General features: G+C 41.6%; 2 protein-coding genes across 3 annotated transcripts in view; one reads left to right on the plus strand and one right to left on the minus strand.

The window, feature by feature from the left end:
- Positions 1–623: 623 nt before the first annotated feature.
- LYSMD2 (LysM domain containing 2) lies at positions 624–14986 on the plus strand. Its single transcript, XM_009565272.2, has 3 exons — positions 624–945; positions 6512–6849; positions 13648–14986. Exons 1-3 carry the CDS (start codon positions 748–750, stop codon positions 13697–13699), a joined length of 588 nt encoding a protein of 195 aa, XP_009563567.2. The 5' UTR covers positions 624–747; the 3' UTR covers positions 13700–14986.
- A 3547-nt stretch (positions 14987–18533) lies between these two features.
- Positions 18534–23882, minus strand: part of SCG3 (secretogranin III) — a 29269-nt gene continuing 23920 nt past the window's right edge. For both annotated transcript variants that reach the window (XM_054077768.1, XM_054077767.1), the window contains exon 12: positions 18534–21712. In XM_054077768.1, the coding sequence (XP_053933743.1) occupies positions 21594–21712 (119 nt within the window). In that variant the 3' untranslated portion in view covers positions 18534–21593. The remainder of the gene's footprint in view (positions 21713–23882) is intronic.

The following is a 23882-nucleotide window of genomic DNA, read 5'->3' on the forward strand; positions in this document are numbered from 1 at the left end:
GGCTGCCCCATCCCTGGAGGTGTTCAAGGCCAGTTTGGATGGGCCTTGGGCAGCCTGATCCAGTGGGAGGTGTCCCTGCCCATGGCAGGGGAGTTGGAACTGGAGGGTCTTTAAGGTCCGTACCAAGGCAAACTATTCTATGATCCTATGACTCTATGATTCTTTAATTCTATGAATCCCTAGGATGGAAAAACCCTTTGAGATCATAAAGCCCAACCATACCCATCCACTACTAAATCACATCCCCAAGTCCTTCATCTCTCCATGTTTTAAACCCCTCTGGGGACGGTGACTCCACCACCTGCCTATCAGTTGTTCCAGTGCTTGAAAACCCTTTTGGTTAAGAAATATTTCCTGATATCCTACCTAAACCTGCCCTGGTGTAACTTCAGGCCACTGGGGGAGACGCCCTCCCCCGCCAACCAGCCCTCCCGCCACCACCTCCTCTCCGCGCGCCTCATTCCCGCCCCCCGCAGGCGCGAGTCTCGTCGTCCCGGCGCATGCGCGAATCTCGTGCCCGCCCCCCGCAGGCGCGAGTCTTGTGGCCCCCGCGCATGCGCGCCTCGCCCTCTTGCGCATGCGCGACTCTCGGCCTCCCCGCGCATGTGCGCTGTCCCCCCCGTCCCCGCCCCGCCCCCCCCCGCGCAGGGGCCGCCGCCGCGCGGGCAGAGCCTCAGGCGAGGGGGGTCGCCATGCGGGTGGCGGCGGGGCCGTCGCGGGCTGGTGGTCGCTGAGGCGCGGGGGGCGATGGCCGAGTCGCTGCGGGAGGAGGCGCCCGGCGGGCAGGAGTCGGAGGCCGAGCTGTCGCAGCGTCTCGCCCGCACCAAGGCCCGCTCGTACGGCAGCACGGCCTGCGTGGCGGCGCCGCTGGCGGAGCGGTACGTGGAGCACCGGATGAGCGCAGGGGACACTTTGCAGGGCATCGCCCTCAAGTACGGCGTCACGGTAAGATCGAAAAGAGAGCCGGGGGTAACGGGGAGCGGGTCCGGCCCGCAGCGCGCGGTGAGACGCTGGCACTGGAGGGTTTAGAGCCTGCTCTGACACCTGAGTCCTGGAGCCTGGAGGGGTCAGAGCCCAGCATGACACCTGAGGGGTCACAGCCCGCTCTGACACCTGAATCCCGGAGAGTCAACATCGCCTTTGACACCCGAATCCTGCAGCCTGGAGGTGTCAGCATCCCCTTTGCCATGTGAGTCTTGGTGTCTGGAGGGATTAGCGTTCCCTCTGACACCCGAATCCTGCAGCCTGGAGGGGTCAGAGCCCACTCAGACACCTGTATCTTGCAGCCTGGAGGGGTTAGCATCCCCTCTGACACTTGAATCGTGCAGCCTGGAGGGGTCAGTGTTCACTCTAACTCCTGAATCTTGCAGTCTGGAGGGGTCAGTGTCCCCTCTGACACCTCAGTCTTGGAGCCTGGAGGGGTCAGCATCCCCTCTGACACCTCAGTCTTGAGCCTGGAGGGGTCAGCGTCCCCTCCGACACCTCAGTCTTGGAGCCTGGAGGGGTCAGCGTCCCCTCTGACACCTCAGTCTTGGAGCCTGGAGGGGTCAGCATACCCTCTGAGTCTTGGAGCCTGGAGGGGTCACAGCTTGCTCTGACACCTGAGTCCTGGAGCCTGGAGGGGTCAGAACTCACACTGACACCTGAATCTTGCAGCCTGGAGGGGTCAGAGCCCACTCTGACACCTGTATCTTGCAGCCTGGAGGGCTCAGTGCCCAGCTCTGATGGGCAGTGGCTGAAACCTACCCTGACCAGATGGGCCCAAGGCTTTTTCCAGCACAGGCTTGGAACCAATGGGTGCAGGGTCTACGGGACTCACCAAGGGAGAGGCCTTTGCCCCCACCAAGTGAGCCTGTGCTATCTGAGAACTCACTAAGCTCACTTCAAATTATAAAAACATTGTAATTAAACTTATCTTGAAAAGAATCATCATTTGGAGGTTGACACATGGGCTCTGAAAAGAAGAAAGAATTTCTTCCCAGTAGCTTCAGGGCTACGTATTCATCTGTTGTCACCTACCTTCATCATTTTGACGTTGACAGGCTGTGACAAGAAGAATGAATTCCTTCCAGTAGTTCCAGGGCTAAAGGTTTTTCCATTGTCATCTACCTGCCAGCCTAAAGGTGATTTACAGCTGGTTTCAAAGTGTTGCTGCTTTTCTGCTCTCTTTCTGTAGAGAAGAAAGTTTACTTCTGTGGAAAATGTTGAAAGGCTTATGCCAGCTTAAGACATGCAGAGTCCAACAGGGTCTACCAGCAGGTGCGACTGAGCATACTGCCTTTGTCCACAGAGCAGACTTCACCTACCCTGCCCTACCTTCCAGCTTATCTGGAGCCTAGTGAGCTACCAGATGGCATATCTGTATGCAGCTTCAATGATCCCAACATGCAAAATTGTTTGGGGCCGAGCAGCTGATGAGTGTTGCTAACAGCATGGCCCCACTACACAGTCAGCATCACTTTCACAGCAGTTGCAAAGAGCATGGCCCGTTGTGCTCTTTCTAGAAGAGGGGCAGTGTGGTCCCAAATTAATACTGGAATGGGTTTCTTTTCCTTCTCTGGTTCTTAGATCTACTGAAGCCTTCCAGCATCAGCATTCTGGCTTTGTTGTAAAAAGTGTTAAAAGTCTATTTTCCTTCCCTTAAGGGAGATTAAGCTGTTTTTTACCAAATCATCTTGACAACAAGACTAATGGTATTGTAGATTTACTTTGGTCCACACTAAAACAAAGTTTTGTTCACTACCGGGGCAAAGCAAAGTGACCTGAGCTGCTCATTAGATTTGTTTGAACTTTTTTTTTTCTGGCAGTGTTTTCCATAATGGGTAAAGTCTCTGGCTTAAACAATTTAGCTATGTTGTTTAGCTTCTTCATTCAGAAGTGTATTTGCTTACTGCAATAAGGGAAAAATATTAACAGATTACCTAAATAGTAGTTTTCTAGGGAAAAAAAAGCACTTCTAAACACTTTACAACTCCCTTTCAGCTGAAGTGAAGCTGTGGATCAAACCTGTACAGTCTGAAAATATAGGTTTAAGTTATGAACCATAAACTTTATTTGTAATTTAATAAGCTTTTGCTGTGCTAACGATGCATTTAAAGTATAAATGCCACTCTTTTTAAACATCTAATTTGTTCTTTTATTTAATGTTGCTGGTATGCTGCTTAAGAAACCAGAGCTGCATCACTACCGACTTCAATGGAGAAAAGTTAAACTGACATGAAATGCCCCTGAGGGCAATTCCAAGTTAGCTGAAATCAGCCATTGTGTTTCTGCTTTAATGGGTTTCAGCACAGGGCAGGAATGTATGCGAACATGCTTGCTTTTACCAAAATGAAGAACCTTATGTGTTTACACAATGACAAGGACTGAATTCCTCTAAAGAGTCATTAGTTTTGCTTCCTGCATCTCCTCTTCATGAGTAGAAGTCAGAGTTGCAGCAATGGGAGCATCAGAATTATTTTTGGCCTCCAGTATTACCGTTTTTAGAAGTTCCCGTCTGTGGTTTTCCTCATTGGGAGTTACTGTGTACTAAGAGACATTGTGTCCAGTGCCTGCCTTGGGATGATGTAGCACAGGCAGCTTAAGATGGATGAAAATATTGTGTTGTGGGAGAGAGATCAGCGTTCTTATTTGGCCTCATCCTCTGCCCTCCATCCCCTGTATTAATAGGCATTCATACTGTCTCTTAATCTGGTGTGGTTTTTTTTTGTTAGATCTTCCTCTGAATGCTGTTGGGTAAGTTAACACTGGGAATAAGTATTTCGTATCATATTTAGGGTTCAGTTGGAGTGCTATTTTCCATCATACAAAGAAACTCCTTTTGAGGAGTGAAGGAAGAGCACTGTTTGTTCCATTGTCAGTAGAAGCAGTTTTGATGGGTTAGTTTAGCATTAGTTTATGCATTAGTACAGTTTCAGTTAAAGTATTGAGCACAAAGGCTTTAGCATGTGCTTTCACTATTATAAGTCTGTATCTAGCAGAAATCAGTTCAGTTTTCCTTGCACCAACAAAACTAGTGTTAAATCCTGCTCTCCATCCACGTACATGGAGTCATACTGAGTTGTAGAAGGACCAGTATCTACTGCGAGTACCAAGTAACCTGCTCAAACCTGAGGGATGTTCTTTTTTGAACCAGGTATTGCCCATTTCATTGTACTCAGTGAAGAGCTGCATAGTCTTCCAAATGCTACGAGATGGTACTTAAAAAGTATTTTAGGAAGAAATAACTGGAGGTAGAGTTACAGTGAGGTAGGATGGGGAATAGCACTACAGTGCATTATTTATCAGCTATTTAAGCATCACCTTCCAACTCCTCAGTAGGAGAGATCTCAGTTTTCAGCTTTTGCATTGTATTTTTCGAGAAAAGCTCCAGCTAGCATTTTGAACATTTTTTGATACCCATGAAGACAGACAACTTTTAGAGATTTTGACAATTGACATTTACGCTAGCATCTGATGGCCATTACTAAGACAGGTGAGGCTTCTTTTATGCCCTTCATATGGTACTCAGCTTGGGAGAGAACTTACACGCTGTACTGTATAAAGCTAACTAAAAATAGTTTCCAGGCATCAGGGCTTGAAAGAGTAATGAGCTTCTCTTAGTTGTGGTAATTTACTGTCTGACACTAGATGTTAGGTATTCAGTTTTTGAAGGGGATTATTAATTTCATCATCTTAACCATCTGCATCAACAGGTTGGGGTTGTTTTTAAGTAGAGAATACCGTTTTTGTGTATTTAATAGGTAGAAATGAGTTGCCGCTGAGCTTTACTGCACTATTTTTACTACTTCCCTATACACCTACCCTTTCTAGAGAGAGTCTCCCAATTTTTTTTTTAGGGAGAAAAGAGTTCATCAGGCTTCTGGCACCCAAGCAAATACATCCATATGTGACACCAGATCTATAATGGCACTGCACAGATACTCTACCATACAGTACAGCTTTACATTGCACGCAGTAGTTTATTCCAGTTTTGCAAGAGGACACACAGTCTCCCATCTGTACAGAGAAGTAAAACTAACAACTCCACTGCTTTCTCTTGCTTTTAGGCAGCTTCCCCTGCTACCCTGCTACTATGTTCAGTGTAAGAAATGCACAGGCATGTTAACCTAGTTATCTGTTAACAATGGTCTTTTTGTCTTGCACTGAACTCAAAATACTTTAGACTTTGAAGTAATGAGTGGCTAATGATTAGAGTGATCAGCATTTTCTGGGTAATTATTCTAGCAGTAAGACTTCTGTTATTACAAGACTTACAGTCTTTATTCTTACTCCATTAGTTTAGCTCCATTTTAGTTTAATAAAAATGCAAAACGCTTCTAATGCAGGCAAGAGGTATTTTCAGTTTGCTTCATACTTGTTTTCAGGCAGGTTTATCTAGAACGTGTTTGTCATTGCAGTACTGTAGTGACTTGGGATTTCTGCTTATTGCAATCACCAGGGAACCAGAATTTTTCTTTCTCTCACTTAGGACTTTTCCTGATGAAATCATGAGTTCTAACTAAAACTGAAAGTTGCATACTCATGGATGCTTATTTCTGTATCAGTAAAGCTCACAGTTGAGAAATAGAAAGTTGTTGTTTGCTTGGAAGGAAAATCTTGATAAGAACGAACTTAAACAACATTCTTAGTAGGGAGACAGTAAAATATTTACTGGGAGCATTTTTTTGCCTGCAAAGCAGCCTGAGAGGCTGTTATGAATTCCATTAACTACAGAACTGATGGGGCTTTGGGCGCTACTACTGTGAGAATGATGGGATCATCTTGTTTCTGTCATGAGGTTGTCTGTACTGATTAGTAGGTTGTAGGAAGTACTTTGGGTAAAAGTTGCATAAAAAATATTTAACCATTATGGAGTGGCTGTTACTGTGCATTATTACGTACATAAGGTTGCTGTAAATGATGGTGTAGATTAGGTTTACTGACAAATGCAGCCAGTAGTCTGTGCAGCTGCATTACAAAGTGTTTAAGAGTCCCCTATTCTTTTCACTGCCTGACTTCTCACTGAAAATCAGAACTTCACCTGAAGTCTTGAGTTTGTTGTTACATCAAGTAGTGGGGCAAATACTATGGATGAGGTATATACTGCTTTTCCAAGACTTGCGATGCTCACTGTTGATAATTAGCATGTCCTAGAGTGCTCAACTTCATGACCTCTTGTTTGTATTATGCATGCTTTTTACCAGAGGGTTCACCTACAGCAGCCACTAGCAGCTCTGAGCTTCACTCCAAGTCCAAGTCAGCAGCGCTTTTGTAATAGAATTTTTATTCTTTGGCAAGTTGTTCATGTGAGCCTGTATAGAGACTGGAAGACTGTTCTAGATAAGCACCTTGAGGTTGTGCAAGACTTCAGAGAGACTGATATTTTGGAGTCCAGTCTGCATAAAAGGAAGAAGCTAGAGTACTGAGTTAACAAGGCAAGGACAGAATACTATGGTTACTGTACTGCTTCAGAAAGCTAGTACTTTATACTACCAAAACCTAATAACTTATATTTTCCTATCTTTTTCAGATGGAACAAATAAAGAGGGCAAACAAACTGTTCACTAATGACTGTATATTTCTGAGGAAAACCCTGAATATTCCTGTTATGTCAGAGAAACCATTGCTGTTCAATGGACTTAATTCACTGGAATCTCCTGAGAATGAAACTGTTGACAGCTCTCCTTCTTGTGATGAAGGACTAATGACAGTTCAGGATGAAAGCAGTTCTTCTCCCAGTCCTCAAGAACCTGACAATCAGCCCACTGCACCAGAAGAACTGTCTGCAAAAGACTTCCTACAGAGATTGGACTTGCAGATTAAGTTATCCAAACAAGCAGCCAGAAAACTAAAAGATGACAATGTCAGGTAAATGCCACTTTACTATTAAGCATCTTAATCTCATCCTGAAGGCTTCTTAATATAAGCTGAACCCTATTTCTTCATTATCTCAAATGACATCTGTAGTTTTTAATTTGTCAACAGCAAGTCTATACTATTATCGCACACCAGATACATTCAGAGCACACCGTGAGCAGATGCCTTGATATGGCAGTTACGAAGTTCTGCCATACAGAATGCTAGTAGGCATTCCATGAATGGTAGTAGGCCAGTATTCTCCAAGATGTCTTGCTGTGTAAGTGGGCAACTATTTAAGCAAATCTGTAGTTTTTCTGTAGAGTACTAAGCCTAGGCTTTTGTGGAAGCTGATTGCCTACAGCAGGGCGTGATTGCATTTTTCATCTATCCCAAGTTGCCTCATATATTGTGTAACTATTCTGCATGTTGCAGTTTCAGTTAAGCTGTCCTGTCTCCTTTCCCTATTCAGTCTCTGTGAATCCACCTATGTGGACTTCTTATCTTTTCTTCAGTATTTCTTCTGCAGCCAGGAGCTCCCCCACACTTTACTTGTAGAAGCAGTACCTTTTGATCTCTGCCACAGTGATTATGCCCTCACACATGTAGGCATCCCATGGAGAGTACAGAAGGAGGAAGAATGGACTTCAGTAGTGGTTTTTTTCCCGAAATTGCCTCAATGAGTGATGCTGAGGAGGCCTTTTCTTGTGACAGTAAAAGGTGTGGCTGCACAGGACTGGTATCACTTCTCTTACCAGAGAGCTGCAGAGAAGTTATTTCTGTAGATAAGTACTTTGCTCCTGCAAATTTGTTTAATGTAGAAGTTCTTCCATTGTCCTGTTTCACTTCACATACTCTCATTTTGAGTGCAAGCAAGATACTTTTCATGCTAAGAAGGTGGCAACCTAGGGCCAAACATAGCGCAGAGTCCCATCATTTCTTTAATACATTAAGAGATTATTTCAGCAGCTTAAAAGCTTCATTCAATAGACAAAAGATTGAGGGGGAGCAGTATATTGCATTTAGGAATTGGACAAGCCTTGTTTGGAGAAATATCCCTTAAGACAGCTTAAGGTAATTCATTGCCTGTTGCACTCCACGTATAACTCTCTCCATGTACAACTCTCCACATACAACTCTCTCCACTGCGAGAAGGACACTGCTTTAGAGTTACAGTCTTGGGGAAGGCTGGAATACTTTCACATCTTGTTAATGCTGTTGTCAATTGTTTTCTTTTGAATCTATTACATTAAAGAGGAAAAATAGCTGTTGGAGCTCAGATCCTTCTCTATTCAAGCGCATTCACTTGCATTGTTGTATTTGAAACAATGTAGAGCATCTATCAAAAGGTACTGCTGCTGACTCTCAGATCATTACATCTAAGTACCTAACACCGATTAGAGAGGTGTTGAGCCAGCAGTTAAGCTGCATGACAGGAAACCACAGTCCCTGCCAGAGGAAGGCAATTATTTTAACATCCTTTTAACAAAACACCATGCTAATTTACAGAAGGAAATTCACTTAGACCTTGCTGCACCATAAGCGGAGCCAATACAGTGAGAGTGACACTGCGCAAATAGTGCACTGCTGCTACTAATATTAATTTCCTATATTGCTTAAGTTACAATTTGGGAAATGAGGGCCTGGTACCAGATTTCTTCTCGGGGAATAATGGGTAAAGGAGGATGAGTTACTTTCACACCTCCTGTTCAGATTTAGCAGGTAATTTTGTTAATTATACATGGAGCACAGATTTTTATTGGTCGTGATGCTACAGGAAACATGAAGTTCAGAGCTGTAGGCTATCTGATGAGCAGGATGTTATCCAAAGCTTCTGAAGAAAAAAGCTTCCTGTGTATCTGATAAAGTCTTCATATTGTCACCTTTCACCCCACCACCTCTAGCTTTCAGTCATGGCTTACAAAAGTCATCCTTGTCTTATCTTCTCCAACTGTGTTCCCATCAGACTATAAAGGGGTGAAGTGCCAAAGGACCAAAGTGAATGTTTATTCCTTGCAGGGAACAATAGAGGGGAGACCATTGCCAAAAGCCCTGGAGGTACTTTTCAGCTGTGTATGGTGAATTGTATGTCAGGGCCCACGCTGGAAGGTGACAACATTCCTTATTCTGCTCCAGCAGCTCCCCAGGAGGCACTTGTTCGCCATCCTGCCTGTACCTTTCTTGTCCCTTACTTGGACCAGGAGGTCTTGAAAATGGTAAAACCATCATGCTAGTAAACCAGCCTCATGAATACGCAAGTTTACAGTTTTCAAGTGAAAGCCATTTGTGAAATTAAGAGTTTCCCAGTTACTTTGATTTTCTGTATTCAGGTTGCCTTGTAAAGGCTGTTTAGAATGTGTCATGCACTGACACTGCAGTTTACTTAAGTGCCTGTTTGAGAGTAAGAAAAGAGTACCTAGAGTTCTGTCTACCATCAAAAGGGACATTGGAACTAAGAAAACTGGAAGCAGAGGCAGACTACCTGTTCCAGAACTTGGAAGAGTTGTAACTCCTCACCATACCTGTGAGCCTGATTTGACAGATGGACAGAATCATGTCATCTCTGAAATTGCTCTTTACATTAGTCTCCCATAAAGTTGCCAAGAAAGCAGGCATGTATGTGATTCTGATCAAACAGATCATAGTTAGAAACTGCCTTGTGCTACAAAGGCAGTTAAAGTCACCTTAGCCTTTTAAGCTTGAGGTGAATTGTACTCTTGAAGTCACTCCTTTAAGTGCTCTCAAAGGAATAAACAATATTAATCTCTAAAGTCAGCTTCTTCCCAGCTAAAGCCTCTTGCTGTTAGGTAGAAAAATTGAGAGGCACATAGGTGCAGATTTAGACTAGATATTAAACTTTAATAGCCATGCAAGTAGACAAGCATTAAAGATTATATAATGTGATCCACACGGTTTGTGTGAGCTGCTTTTCACTATTAGAGTTTGTGTAAGCATATGGCTAGATCTGCATATAATACTACTTTTACTGGAGAATTTCATTGAGCAAGAAATCGTTGGTTAATGAATCTCCCAGTCAGATGTATTTACCCAGGATGTAGCTCTAGGTGAGCAGCTCAAGGCGGTAAGACCTTTTTTTTTTTTTTTAATTTTTATAGTAGACCAAAAGAAATGCAAAAGCATTGTTTGTACCATATGTCACTAGCTCATGTATTGACATATTAGGGAGGAACAGCCATTATTAGTTTTATCCGGGCATAGAAGAAAAGCAACTTGTAATAGTTTGAGAAAATATGGCAGTGCTTTGTCTTGCCCCAAATGCTGTTATGCATGTTTCAGGATGCCGAAACTGAAATTAAGTTCAGTGACACTTTTTATATCAGACAGTTGAACACCAGAGGTCTGATGCAGTCATTGTGGAGTACTTAATATTAGGATGGTACTATGGCAGTCTAGGTCACTAGGGCCATACACCGTGCTTCTGGGACAGGTCACATCTTTCTGCATTTGCCTTTTAGTGACTCATTTTGAAAACCTTGTAATTGAATAGAGCCACTCTAATCATTATTGCTTATACGAATTAATATAATTATCTGGTATGCAGCACTAGATCAGAACCATGGAATCATTAGGCTTGAAAAGAGCTTTAAGATCAGATTCCAGCCATAGACCTGACACTGCCACATCCACCACTAAGCCATATATTGTCATCTGTTCAGTTGCATTGACCTGAACCTAGGAAAGAGTAGAGTGTAGAGGCAATTGAAACTGATAACTAATTAAGTTAATTTGCCCAATAATTGTTCACCATCAGCTAAGAAAACAGATACCTCAATAACAGAGGCTGCCTGGGGAAAATCCTGTTTTCAAGGCTTCCAAAAGCTATTAACTCACAAACTCAGATTGCTGCCTTGTTTAATTGTGGATTCTAGAAGCATCCAAGCATTGGATTTGATTTCACTTGTTCATGCTTGGGTACACTTAGTCTTACAGAAGTGGTTATTAGCATTTTTTACTGTTGCCTGATGCAGTAGCTTGCAGTGGATGTCTTTCAGCTCCTGTAAGCTGCTGGGCAAAGTGGCAACAGCAAGCAGATAGAGACGGCACTGTGAAGCATTGTAATGCTGTGCTGTTCTTTTCCCTTTGCCTGAAGGAGAATGTTGCAGTGACTGTTCACTTTGTTATTTCAGGCATCTTAAAAGTGAAGAAAATTGTTTGGTCATTAAACATACACACACTCTGATGTTGTTGCTTGTGGGCCCTGAGCCAGAGCTACTACTGAGTAATTTTATTTCATATAAAGCTTGGCTTGTTTATAAGACATCATAACAGACTTGTATTTGCTGTGTTCTGAAAATTTACATTAGTACTATTTCCTGGCCATTACCTTGATTACATTACCTAATGTGCTGGAGACCTCATTGCATAGCCTAGCACTGGGACAGCTTAGAAACTATTCTTCCCAACCTTTTCTGCCAGCCACAGCGCGTCTGAGCTCAGAAATTTATTTTGCACATTACTGCCAGTCACTGCTTTGTAGGTTCAAGCATACATGGTCCCTGCCACATACAGAAGCCCCTAAAAGCCGGTTGTGACTCAAGTGCCAGTCTTCTGCCCTCTACTGACAAGTGCTAAGTAATTGCCCATAGTCCAAGTGTGTATTTCACAGGGGAAGTGGAGACAAACAGCTTAGACTAGCTGTCTTTTTATGTTGGTGTCTGAAGACCTGCTAATATAACATCACAATTTCAACTCTTCAGTTTTCCATATTTACCTCTGCTATCCCCAACAGTCAACTGCAGCTAATTTCAGTCCAGTGTTTGGCTGTTGCCTTGTCACAATGGATGTTATCCCTATACTAAGGCTTGCAAGAAAAAAAAGACAGAAAGGCTAGTTTTGTGAGCTTCCAATTAGAAGGAAGGTCTTTTTGCTGTAGCTCTGCCACATAACTAAGTAGTACAAAGTAATTTTCAGTGTATAGCATAGAAAATAAGCTTCTCCCCAGCTGGATGGTCTAAGCTCTGAAAATATACAAGTTCCCCCTCATATTCACAAACGAGGAGATTGCTATTTGCAACTGTGTTCTGGGCATATGTGGCTAGGAACCCATTGCCCCAGAAGGGCATATATCAGAGCTTCAGAGTAGACTTAGCTGAAACTAAATATTTCAAAAAGTAGTTACGGTTGAATTTTACAGTCCCGCAGACCAGTCTTACAAGCTTAGTATGTCGATAGGTTTCAGTTCTGAAAAAAAAATTGAAAATGTATTATCTTGAGACAATCAATAGATCAAAAGTGCTTTAGTACTTATTCAACAAAGCAGGAATCATGTGCTTCCTTACTTTACTGTCATGTCAGCTATTACGAACAGCATCTGCAAATTATAGTATTCCATGGCAGCTTTACAATGTAGAATTGATGATACAAGCAAAGAAACTACTTAAATGTACACAGATCATCTATATCTTAAAAATCATCCTTAGTAGCCTGTCTGTAGCATCACTAATGTAAATAGATATAGTGTTTGTGAGAAAGTCTGAAATCTGTTTTCAGTACTACTGTAACCATACATCCCTGCGGTAACTACTAGTTTCATCCCAAAGCTGTTTTTTTGAGGTTTCATTTTTTGACGAGATTGTTTCAGGGCAAGAGCAATACCATGTCTCTGGCTTAAGAAGATAATTTTGCTGGAGTACCCCAGAACAGGGAGGTGCTGGGAGAATGAGTGCAGAATATTCAGCTCTTGGTTAGTTGTAGGGTTCTTTCCTCTGATTCTGTTCTGGGGGATTTATATGAAATTTAAATTGTAGATAATTATGTTTAGAAGTCTGCATGATTGGGGTTTGGAGTACTATTGAAATAGATAGTTTTTTACCTTATACCATTATTAGACTATTTTAATAGCTGTACCTTTGTATGGAGGCATACACAATATTAAAAGTAACTGGAAGTGCTTTGACTCTCATAGTGTAGCAAATATGAAGTCTTTGTCTTCTCATCAAAACACTAAAATTGGCAGCAGCTTTAAGAATAAAGGAACATAGTTTTGAAGCCACAGTAGTAGAAAAAAATGATCTTTGGACAACTTACTGTGCTTGAATTAGTACTGGATGCCCCACTGCAACAGGTTTACATAACCGCTTCTTTTTCAAAGGCATTCTTGCCAAGAAAAGAGTAGGCAGACTGATTTTTCCTGAGGATTTTTTCATACACTACTACTTTGGTTTATCCAGTCATTGCATTAACAGTAGCACTTATAAGCATCTATTTTCTCCTAAGAATATCCAAGCGATCGGTCTCAATATTGATCAGTGCACAGGAAGTAAACATCAGGGAGCCCACTCAAGGAATATCGTTGCAGCATCAAGACACAGATCCAGCTACAGTTACGAGGGACCACTCCTCTTGCCTCTTTTGATCCATCTGCACACCCTGCCATTCAAAAGGCTGAAATAAACCTACAGCTAAGCTTGCTTTTATAAAAAAAAAGAAACTAAAATCAACACGACTGGAACTCTGGCATGTCCTTCACTTTTTTTAATCCTTTACAGCATTTCTCATTGGGCGTTTCTCATTCTTGGCAGTAACAAGAATAGTTCATTAAATTCTAAATATATTCTGATGTTGTTGAACTTGTACTTGTTTTCAGCATTCTGTTCTTGAAATAAGATAATGAGAACTCCAGGGATGTATAATGACAAGTAGTGTACTGGAGGTAGTATTCCTGTTAGGCAATGCCAGTCTTATTTATTTTGATCCATTAGGAAAACTGGTTTCTGCATTTGCATTACAGTTCTACTCTTGAGAGGTGGCTTGCTCCCGATCTGATGACTATGATCATTTTCTTTTTAGAGAGGAGGAGAATGAGGAAGGTCCCTATGCAACTTCTTCGTATCACCAGTAGAAGACAGATGCGATGGCCTGAAAATTTTCCTTGAAATCGGTTCTTAAAGAACTAAATGGTCAGTAATTCAAACCCCAAGTCTTTTGGACTCGTCGTCTTGATGTACTTAAAACAAGTCATGAATGGGTAATTGCACTGAAATTATGACCTCTTTGCCTTCCATAGGTTAACGTCCTTATGCTATATCAACAATGGGTTTAAGCCTTCCAAAATTAGCAATGGCCTTTATACCCCTTCTGTGCAAACTGTAGCATGGTAGCAACAATATATCCTTGAGGTCACCTTTATGCAGGATGTTGATCTTTAGTAAAGATTTTGTAAATACTTGTTAAAGTGAAATTTGTTTTAAGTATTTAAAAATGTTAAATAAGTTTGCTTGTAAATGACAAACTATGAGAATAATAGAAATATACTTTCTCTGCAAACACAGGCAAGTTTGCAGTGGAAGTTTTGTTTGCTTGCTTCAGAGCTGCAGAACTTGCCTCTGAACTCTGTGTGTGTCTGTGCGTGGTTATGATGTATTCCTAGAATGGGGAATTCAACTCGGTTTGAGTAGTGAAAGCCTTTTATGGTTAAACAGCTGTTTGCAAATTGGATTTCTGCTAATAAAAGGGAAGAGTTACAGCAAGAGGTTTTTCCTTGTGAGATATGGCATTGGAATATCAGATGTGTGTTCTTGTGTGCAGTTATCTTGTGTGTGGTTTTAATTTAATAAAAAAATACTCATGTGTCTGTTCATAATGAATTCAGCTTGGGTCTAGTCTGGTCTTTGTGAAAAATTGTTTGTCTGATTACATAGAATCATAGAATCACCAGGTTGGAAGGGACCCACTGGGTCATTGAGTCCAATCATTCCTAACACTCCCTAAACCATGCCCCTCAGCACCTCATCCACCCACCCCTTAAACACCTCCAGGGAAGGTGACTCCACCACCTCCCTGGGCAGCCTCTGCCAGTGCCCAATGACCTTTTCCGTGAAAAATTTTTTCCTGATGTCCAGCCTGAACCTCCCTTGGCGGAGCTAGAGGCCATTCCCCCTTGTCCTGTCCTCTGTCACTTGGGAGAAGAGCCCAGCTCCCTCCTCTCCACAACCTCCTTTCAGGTAGTTGTAGAGAGCAATAAGGTCTCCCCTCAGCCTCCTCTTCTCCAGGCTAAACAACCCCAGCTCTCTCAGCTGCTCCTCATAAGACTTGTTCTCCAGCCCCTCACCAGCTTCTTTGTTCTTCTCTGGAGACACTCCAGAGCCTCAACATCCTTCTTGTGGTGCGGGGACCAGAACTGAACACAGTACTCAAGGTGGGGTCTCACCAGTGACGAGTACAGAGGGAGAATTGCCTCCCTGGGCCTGCTGGTCACACCGTTTCTGATCCAAGCCAAGATGCCATTGGCCTTCTTGGCCACCTGGGAACACTGCTGGCTCATGTTCAGTGGCTGTCAACCAACACCCCCAGGTCTTTTCCTCCAGGCAGCTTTCTAGCCAGACTTCCCCCAGTCTGTAGCACTGCATAGGGTTGTTGTGCCCCAAGTGCAGGACCCGGCATTTGGCCTTGTTGAACCTCATGCCATTGGCCTCGGCCCAGCGGTCCAGCCCGTTCAGATCCCTTTGCAGAGCCTCCCTACCCTCCAGCAGATCCACGCTTCCACCCAGCTTAGTGCCATCCGCAAACTTGCTAAGGGTGCACTCAATGCCTTCATCCAGGTCATTGATAAAGACATTGAACAGAGCTGGACCCAGTACTGAGCCCTGGGGAACCCCACTTGTGACTGGCCTCCAGCTGGAGTTAACTCCATTGACCACCACTCTCTGGGCCCGGCCATCCAACCAGTTTTCCATCCAGGAGAGTGTGCACCTGTCCAGGCATGAGCTATTACACGCTAGGTTCAGGGCAAATAATGTCTTTACCTTTACCATATAGCTCACCTTCGTAAATGAGACCTCAAAGAAACATTTGATCTAGTTGTGCTGTCAAAAAAACTGTATTAAGATTAGTAAGAGTCACACTGGTAAGCCTTTGCTGTTTTGAGAAGAGATGCCAGTATTCAGGTCTTCAAGTGGACTCCATCTGAATGGAGCTGAGGAAGGCCAAGTGCAGACTGCAGTCACTCTTTGCCCTGGAGTTGATGTATTAGCAACTTTGTAAGCATCCTGCATTTTTTCCTCAAGTATTCAGTAAGCATCACAAAACTATTCTCAGTAGAGACTTAATGGATCCCCGCTGTGGCAGATGCTGTGTCTTATATATGAACTCATTTATATAGTTTATTGCTCCTATTGCAAAAAAAATCTGCAATATGTGAAGATGGAAGTAATACAGAAAGTTACATGTAATTTACTAAAACTAGAAATAAAATTTCAAAGCTAGACAGGAATTGGTATTTCCCTAGAGCTTCAGGAACTCAGACCTGGCAGGCTCATTCCAGTTGCCTCTAGCTCTGGTCCTATAGAGGAGGTCTGCAGTGACAGACAAATTACCAACAAGAGGGAAGGCTTAGAGTGGATAAAAGGAAGAATTGATTTTTCTTGGAGAGACTGGTGAATTAGTTTCAGGTCTTGTATCTTTCTTAAACTGGGATTTGTATCTATTCCTTATAGGATAATAAGTTCTATTGTCACTTAATTTCAGTAGGACGTTACCAGAGCTAGAATAAACTGCTTTTCCAAAGGTGACCTACCTTCAAGCCCAGTTATATTTTACAGTCTTACATAAAAAATTAATCCTTTTCTACTGACGACTTTTTCTGCTGCTGTTGTAATACCTTCCCCTCTCCAGCACACGCAGGAGCAGGGTGCTTTGCCGAGCAGGTCAGAGGCATGGCTTTCCTTGCAGAGCAAGCACACCTGGCAGCTGCACGAGGCCGACGGAGTTCCTGGCAGAGCCCCATTTCACTCAGTCCTTCCCCAGAGTGCTGCTGTGCTTGTGGGCTTGAGGACAAGCAACAGAAGATCGATGACACCATTTACATCTGCTTTTCCTGACAGAAGCACAAGGGAAGAAGCAGCTGTGCCAGCCTGGAGACTTGGTTGGGCAGAGAACCACCGCCACACACCTTTCTGCTCAGACTCGGGCAGATCTCCCACCTCTTAGGCCAGTGGCAGCCCAGTCAACCCACAGCATCTCTAAACTCACCACACCAGCACTCAACATAGCATCTGCTGCAAAATAATTAGCATAACCCTGCAGAGACACCTAAACCATCTGTTCCATGCAAGCACCTTCCCACAGGGAGGATTTCAGCTCTGCTATTAGCTGCAACAAAGGCTGCCTGCACGAGGCCCTACCTTGCTGACCACGGCCAGCAGATCTCTGCTCCTCACCTGCCCCGCAGATATAATCATAGAATCCCTAGGTTGGAAAATACCTTTGAGATCATCAAGTCCAACCGTACCTGTCCACTACTTAATCATATCCCTAAGCGCTTCATGCACTTGTCTTTTAAATACCTCCAGGGATGAGGACTCAGCCACCTCCAGAGAGTGCATTAGCTTTGGCTTCCACTCCACTCCCTTGGCTCTTCCAGTCCTGTTTACCAAACCTCACAGTAGCCACTCTTCCCTGCCCTAGGTGGGAGGCTGTTCCTTATGGTCTCCCAGGTGCTGTGTGCTCTGAGGAGCCACAAGGCTGTCTGGATCTCCGAAGTGGGGCAGCAGCTGCAGGCACAACCTGGCTTTTGTCTGAGCATTGAGCAAGACTCTCTTCATTCTAGCAGCTTATTAGAGTGCAGGCAAAAAGTTAGATTCTGTTGTGTTTCATTAATACCTGTTCCTGGTTTTCAGGCAGATAGGTGTGGTGGTTCATAATCCCCAGGGCAAACAGGGACCGAATGCCAATTTTTTTTATACGTAGGTAAAATATTTTAGAAATTGCTTTACTGTGCCTCTGGAAATTTCTTGCGCCCTCATTGGCAGGAGATCCTGCAGCCCTGAGCGGGGTGGCTGGTCTCACTCACCTCCCAGCCATCCCAATGGGCCCTGGCTCTGCTCAGCCCAGAGCAGAACTGAGCAGATGAGAGAAAAAGATGCCTGGAAATTGTCTGTGTGTGATGTACTCAGAGCAATTCAAGGTGGAGTTTTCCTACTCTCTAAAAAAAGGGGTTCTTAAGACTCTGAAATAAGTAAAGTTTTAATATCTTAATTCATATTGTACAATATTGCTCATTAAAATGACAGTTTTCCTGTATATTTTATATATTGTTTATACATGATCCTGTGTATTTTGCTTTTCACTCTGCCTTTATTTTTCCTATATTTGTAACTTCATTCTTTGTTTATATATGTATACTGGTCCTGCAAGGTGTGTTTTAGGGCTGGAATGGGGCAATTTCAGGCAGGAGTGAAGCACGCATTTCAGGTAAAATGCCATGTTTTGCAGCTATTCTGTGGTGGGTAACCTGCATGTTTGTACTTCAGGGTTTACATATTTCTTCAGTCAAAGCTTGAAAAGTCAAGCCTGGGCAGGCTTTGGCTAGGAATTTAAAAGTGAAATGTGTGACACATCTGATTAAAAGTTTTCAATTGGGAGTTATTTGATATGTGGCTGGAAGCTAGTAAACCCCTCTCAGTTCAGCTAACTCAGCCCTCAGGTGCTGCTGTTGCAAGAGAAGGGCATTCCCCTTCCTGCAGGTATCATGATGAACTCCTGTTGCTCTGTGATGCTGGACATCCTCAACAAACTGGGCAGTGGACAGAAAAGACATATTCTCTTTGACACACAAAAGCAGCCTTGTACTACTGTAGCTTGTAGTAAAGTGTTTAATAAAGTACAGTGTCAGAAACAATAGTCTAATAGAAAAATTCAAAAGGTGAATACCATATATATTGTTACATTTTCAGTGATAATTTAGGGAGTGAAAGATTTCTGAAGGATCCAGCAGAGATGCAAACTACACAGAAACTTGATTTTTGTCAATTTAGAACCAGAGATGTGCAGGTGTTGAAAATGCCTTTCTCACCAGGAAAAAGGAAAGCACTGACAGATTTACTGATCAGGTTTTAAACACACTAGCAGCAGATGTGCGGTGCTAATTTGCTCGAAGTGTTCCCTTCAAAATAAGGACTCCTCTGTAGTGCAGGCTGAAACTCGCGTCACTCAGTTTGATTTTATGTAGTAGAAGTCATAGCCTTTTAGGAATGCAGGGCGATTCATTAGGCTGGCTGTGTTTTTACTGGCTAGTTCTGCAAGGTGTGATCTACAGATAGAGGTACCAGCAGTTAAAGTTGTTATGTGAAGCATTTAAATCAATGGGCTTGGGCAGGATGGGAAGTGAATCTAGTCTGAAGAACATAGCTGAGATTACTCGTCTGTTTGTCAGAGGGCTTGCTGTGTTCTCAGCTCCTCATCAAGTTGCTCTAACTGGTTTATGTGTGTACCCCAAGTGATGCACAGCAGCAGTGCAAGCACAGAACAGGCCCAAGAACATGCATGCTCGGAACTAGAATCGAGTCATACCCATTCTTCAGAATTTTTTTTTTCCTAAATGATGTCATCTATGCTTTGTTGAAGCTAAAAAATCTGCAAAACTAAGTGGTTGAAAAATACTGTTCCAGACTTTTTGTGGACACAAACTGTTTGTCATCACAGCTTGCTGGTTGATGACATCTTTCCGTTAATACTGGACTCCTGTGTAGACTCCTGAGAGGACAAAGTAAGAACCTCACTTCCCAGGAAAATTAAAAGTATTATTATACTACTCATTATATTGACAGGAGAAGAAAGTTTGGTTATCTTTTTTTAAAGTAGCCATTGGGGAAGGCAAGTTTGTTGGGTTTGTTTTTCAAGTGCAGGTCCTAGATTACTACCTCCCCCCCAGTTCTAAAGGTCTGTGGTTATCTTTTCTCCTGAGTTCTTTAACAAACCCAGAAGTCCACCTTTCCAGTGTTACAGTCACGTAAGAGAGTGAGTCACAGCTTTTGCAGAAAACAACATCTATAGGGACAGGAAGAAATTATTTTCTTAGGGAACATTAGCAAATAATCATAAAAACATTAGAGGGTTTAGATGAGAATAAATACACTGATTCAAAGTAACAGGAATTCTTCTTTCTTGATCATTTTCTGCAACCTTTCTAAGGGACTGTTACCCAGACCGGAAGGTTACATTGACTAAATTTCTGGATACAGTTTTTATCTTAAAATAAATGCCACCATTAGTGACTGCTACTGCAATTCAAGGATCCATACCATGTTGTGTAGGAGCATGCAGTGATGTACTTTTTATATGCTAGAAAGCACTCACTGGCTTATGTCTCATCAGTTTTCAAACAGATGATAGCAAAACCTCATTGCTATCACTCATTTAATATTTGTTACCAATAATGTTCTGTTGATAATGTTCAGTTGATAATTTATGTTTTACAGTGATTCCATAGTTCTTCATTTGGCTAAGAAACATTGCTCAAACCTCCCGCTGTGCTGAGAAAATAAGGAAGGAACCGATCTGCCCATTTCACCTTTACGGAACTTAGTGCTGTGCAGGCAGTACTTAAGTCAGCGTATCCCTTCACTGTCAGGCAGATACTGACCTCTGCATCAGCTAACATCTTTTGACAGTATCAATCTCAGAAATATTATGAGTTCTTAAAAAAAATCAGAGAAGGGATAATCTCAATTATGAGAATGAAGAATCTATAACTGAAGAGAATGGGACTTTCCTGGAGTTCATTTAGACAAATGAGTGCTGCAGGGGATGAGTCTCGGGATTTACATCTTCTGGAACTCAGTTTAAAAGTTATTTTTCTGAAAACTTATTTGCCTTTGATCTTCCTTCATAAGTTCTTCAGACATAAAATTATCCATTCACTTAAATATAAAACCATTCTTCAAAAGCCATCCTTCAAAAACTGTGTAAGTTGCAGAAGAAAAATGAGGGCAACATTTTTTTCCTTTGTTTTTCTTTAGGAGGTACGAAATTCTTAACTAATCATAGAATATATGTGCCCAAAAAACAGTTTTCCAAAATACTGCTGTCACTAAACACACCACAGCCTTGATATTCAGAGATGCTGAAACAGAATAGGTTCCTTAAGTCTTTCTGAAAAGCAAGGTCCATGCTCCTAAAAACACTTCTAGTTGCAAAATCCCATTCCCATGCAAAATGACTGGAATTGCTTTCCTTTTTTTTTCTTTAAAGAAAGTAATGTCCATTTACAGTTGTTATCAGGCTACTCACATTAGGAATTCAAACTAATTATGCATGCACAATCATCAAATGGTGCACCAAAGAGAATGTTTATACATGCTGAATGAAGCAATAGATGGGAGAATACAGCTCTGTAATAAGAAAGGCAGTTATAGTGTCAAAGATGCACCAGTTAGCTAAGGACATTATAGTCCAAGTTATAGAATACTACATAAATAAGAAAGGATCAAGGAAAAGAAAGTGTATTCAGATTTAAAACCAAGATTTCTTGATATAAAATCATATTGAGATTAATGGAAACTTTAATAGGTAAATTATTTTCAAATATTTTATTTTGAGACCTACAAACTATTTGTAATAATGCCCTTTACATAGTTGCATCTATAGAAAGCTAGTGGAGTGACAGCAAAAAGATGTAGCATTAAAAGAACTTTCCATCAGAAATGATTGGTTTATCTACAAAAGCAAACCAAATACAAATAATAAATCAAAGAGAACATTTCATAAATATTTACCCTGTCAAACAGAGATTCAGTATCAGATTTTGGTGTTTGGGGTCAATTTGTGAGTGTAGGAGAAGAGAGTATGCAGTCAGTGTAGGGATCACTACAGCTCTTCATTTCTGTCTAGAAAGTTGTCAGTACAATGTAAACAGAGCATTTCTAATGATATTTTGAAAAATAACAGATCATAAGTTATTGAGCTGGGAGTGGGGGAAGCTACGCTAGTTTTCTACATGTTTGGCAGCCACTAGCTTTTTACAGGCTGCCATATATGCGTTTAATTACATCAGCCTCTTCCTTGTCCAGGATGCCCTTCTCCACATAAGCATCAGCTTGCTGATCAATGAACTCTCTCAGCTTTGAAAGATCATAGTCTGAAAAATAAGAATTCATTTCCACAATGAGTCTCTCCTATTGCACCACTTCACCTAAGAAACAATGTCATTGTAAAGTTTTTCCAACAAATGCACTTTATCCAACATGAAGGGAATTCACTACAATTGCAACATGTAAAAACGTTTTAAGAAACACCCCACCCGCACACAGTCTTTTTACATGTCTTACTATTCAAGAGGAATGATTGTCTCTTGCTCTTGATTGCTTGCTGGCAAATGCTAAAGTGAGACTATTTTATGGTCTAGAGATTGGATGTCCTAGTTTGCACACAAAAGCTGTTGTTAAAACCCTATTATTTTCACAACTGTCATGGATTCAAAAGAAAGTATTAAATTTAATTTACTGTTTACTATTGAAATTCCCCTTAATAGTAAGAAATTCCCACTTGCCACAGACATATGTAGTGGACATTCAAGTAAGCAACTTCCTGAAAATAAATCTAAAGAATACAATTATTTACCTTGATACAGAATAGAACACCCTGACATGAAAAATAGTGAGTAGTCTTTATGACAGTGTTAGTGTCAAAGTAGTCTTTGACAATCTTTTTATGTCAATCTGCGAAACTGTACTGAAAGACTCGTTCTTCTTTTCTGAAAGAGCATTGCCTCTATGCAGCATGATTCACGCCACAGACGTTAAATAGACTTCCTGTGCTGGAAAACATCACTGTTTTCCATGAAAAGAATTCTACTTTCAAATAACATAAAAAGGTAACCTATTGTGTAGTTGTAACTCTGGCAACAGAGCCAATATATTCACACATAAACACAATAAAAGTTTCATTTTACTGCATAAAATGTAATTTACTGCATAAAATGTAAAGCCAAATCTGTTAGAATCACAAGGTAGTAGTCTGGAAAAAAAATCAATGTCTTAAGTGTTCATACTGAGTTAAATGAATTAATATCTTTCACAAAAACAGATACATCCTGAATTTTTCAGTGTAAATTACTTATTCCACAGACAGAACCTTCAGAACACATGAATACTGCTTTTGTAATGTACCACACTGTATATCACCAAACAGCAATAAGTGGAAGGACTTTTCTTCAAACTGTAAGTTCTTAACAGACAATAATGACTTTCTGTCTTTTTATAGTTGGGTGACCAAAACTGGATAAAAATAGAAAGTCAATAAGAAGTAGATAAATTATTGCAATCATTTTTATAGCAGTATCGGTCTGTTTCAAGTGAGTAATAGAGAAAATTGATATTCAAAACTCCCCACTCCTGCAGAGGTGTCCTCTCCATATCTGAGTTAATAGGATTTTTTTTCTGTACTGAGGCCAGGATTTGACATCTGGTCTGTAACCAACATTACTTAAGAGAATGTAACCTGTTTGTCCCTCCATCCTATCTGAGTAATAGGGACAAATAGTACCTAGTGATTTAATAATAAGGTGGTGAGATTTCATTCATGGTGACAGAATGAGTCTCCAGTGAAAGAGACCATGGAATGGAAGTGAATGGAACAACAAATATTGAATTAATATAAGATCTACGCTATTCACATTGACATTCCTGAGCTTATTTTTCTCCCCATTACAGGGAGATGTGAAGGTTTAATTACTAAATGTTCTGTATGAGATTACAACCATTAAGATGCCATTCAATTCTGCCTAATTTCTGTATCTCATGGCTATTTAATTTCATTTTTCTCAGAAATTGATAACTGATAATTTCTAATAGTTATTTACAGTCTATTAATTTGGGCAAGTAATTAGAAAAATCAGCTTTAGTTTATATACACCACAACAGCTGCAGCATTACATCGAACTGTGGCACTGCTTCAGTAAATGAAAAGAGGTCTTATTTGCATAGTGAAAACAAGCCACTTGCCATTGCTATAAATTATAGAATTTACTTTAATTCCTAAAGGGCTACTGTTAGTGTTATGAAGCTATAAACAACCTAAGTATTCTGTGAAAAATCCGAACCTGCTGTTTGCCTGTATTAGTTACCTGGAGTCTAAATACAGCAGCTGCTGGTGGGAGTGATGTTAATTTACACAGGAGAGGAGCTTGTCTTAAAGAGCATTGGTTTCAAAGATCAAGCTGGATCTGGGAGATATTAAGGACAGACCCACACAGCCTATAGATATGCAAAACAAACTTTGGACACAAAAGCCAATCAAGCCAAAATCTA

The sequence above is a fragment of the Cuculus canorus genome, chromosome 12 (genome assembly GCF_017976375.1).
Source record: "Cuculus canorus isolate bCucCan1 chromosome 12, bCucCan1.pri, whole genome shotgun sequence".
NCBI lineage: Eukaryota > Metazoa > Chordata > Aves > Cuculiformes > Cuculidae > Cuculus > Cuculus canorus.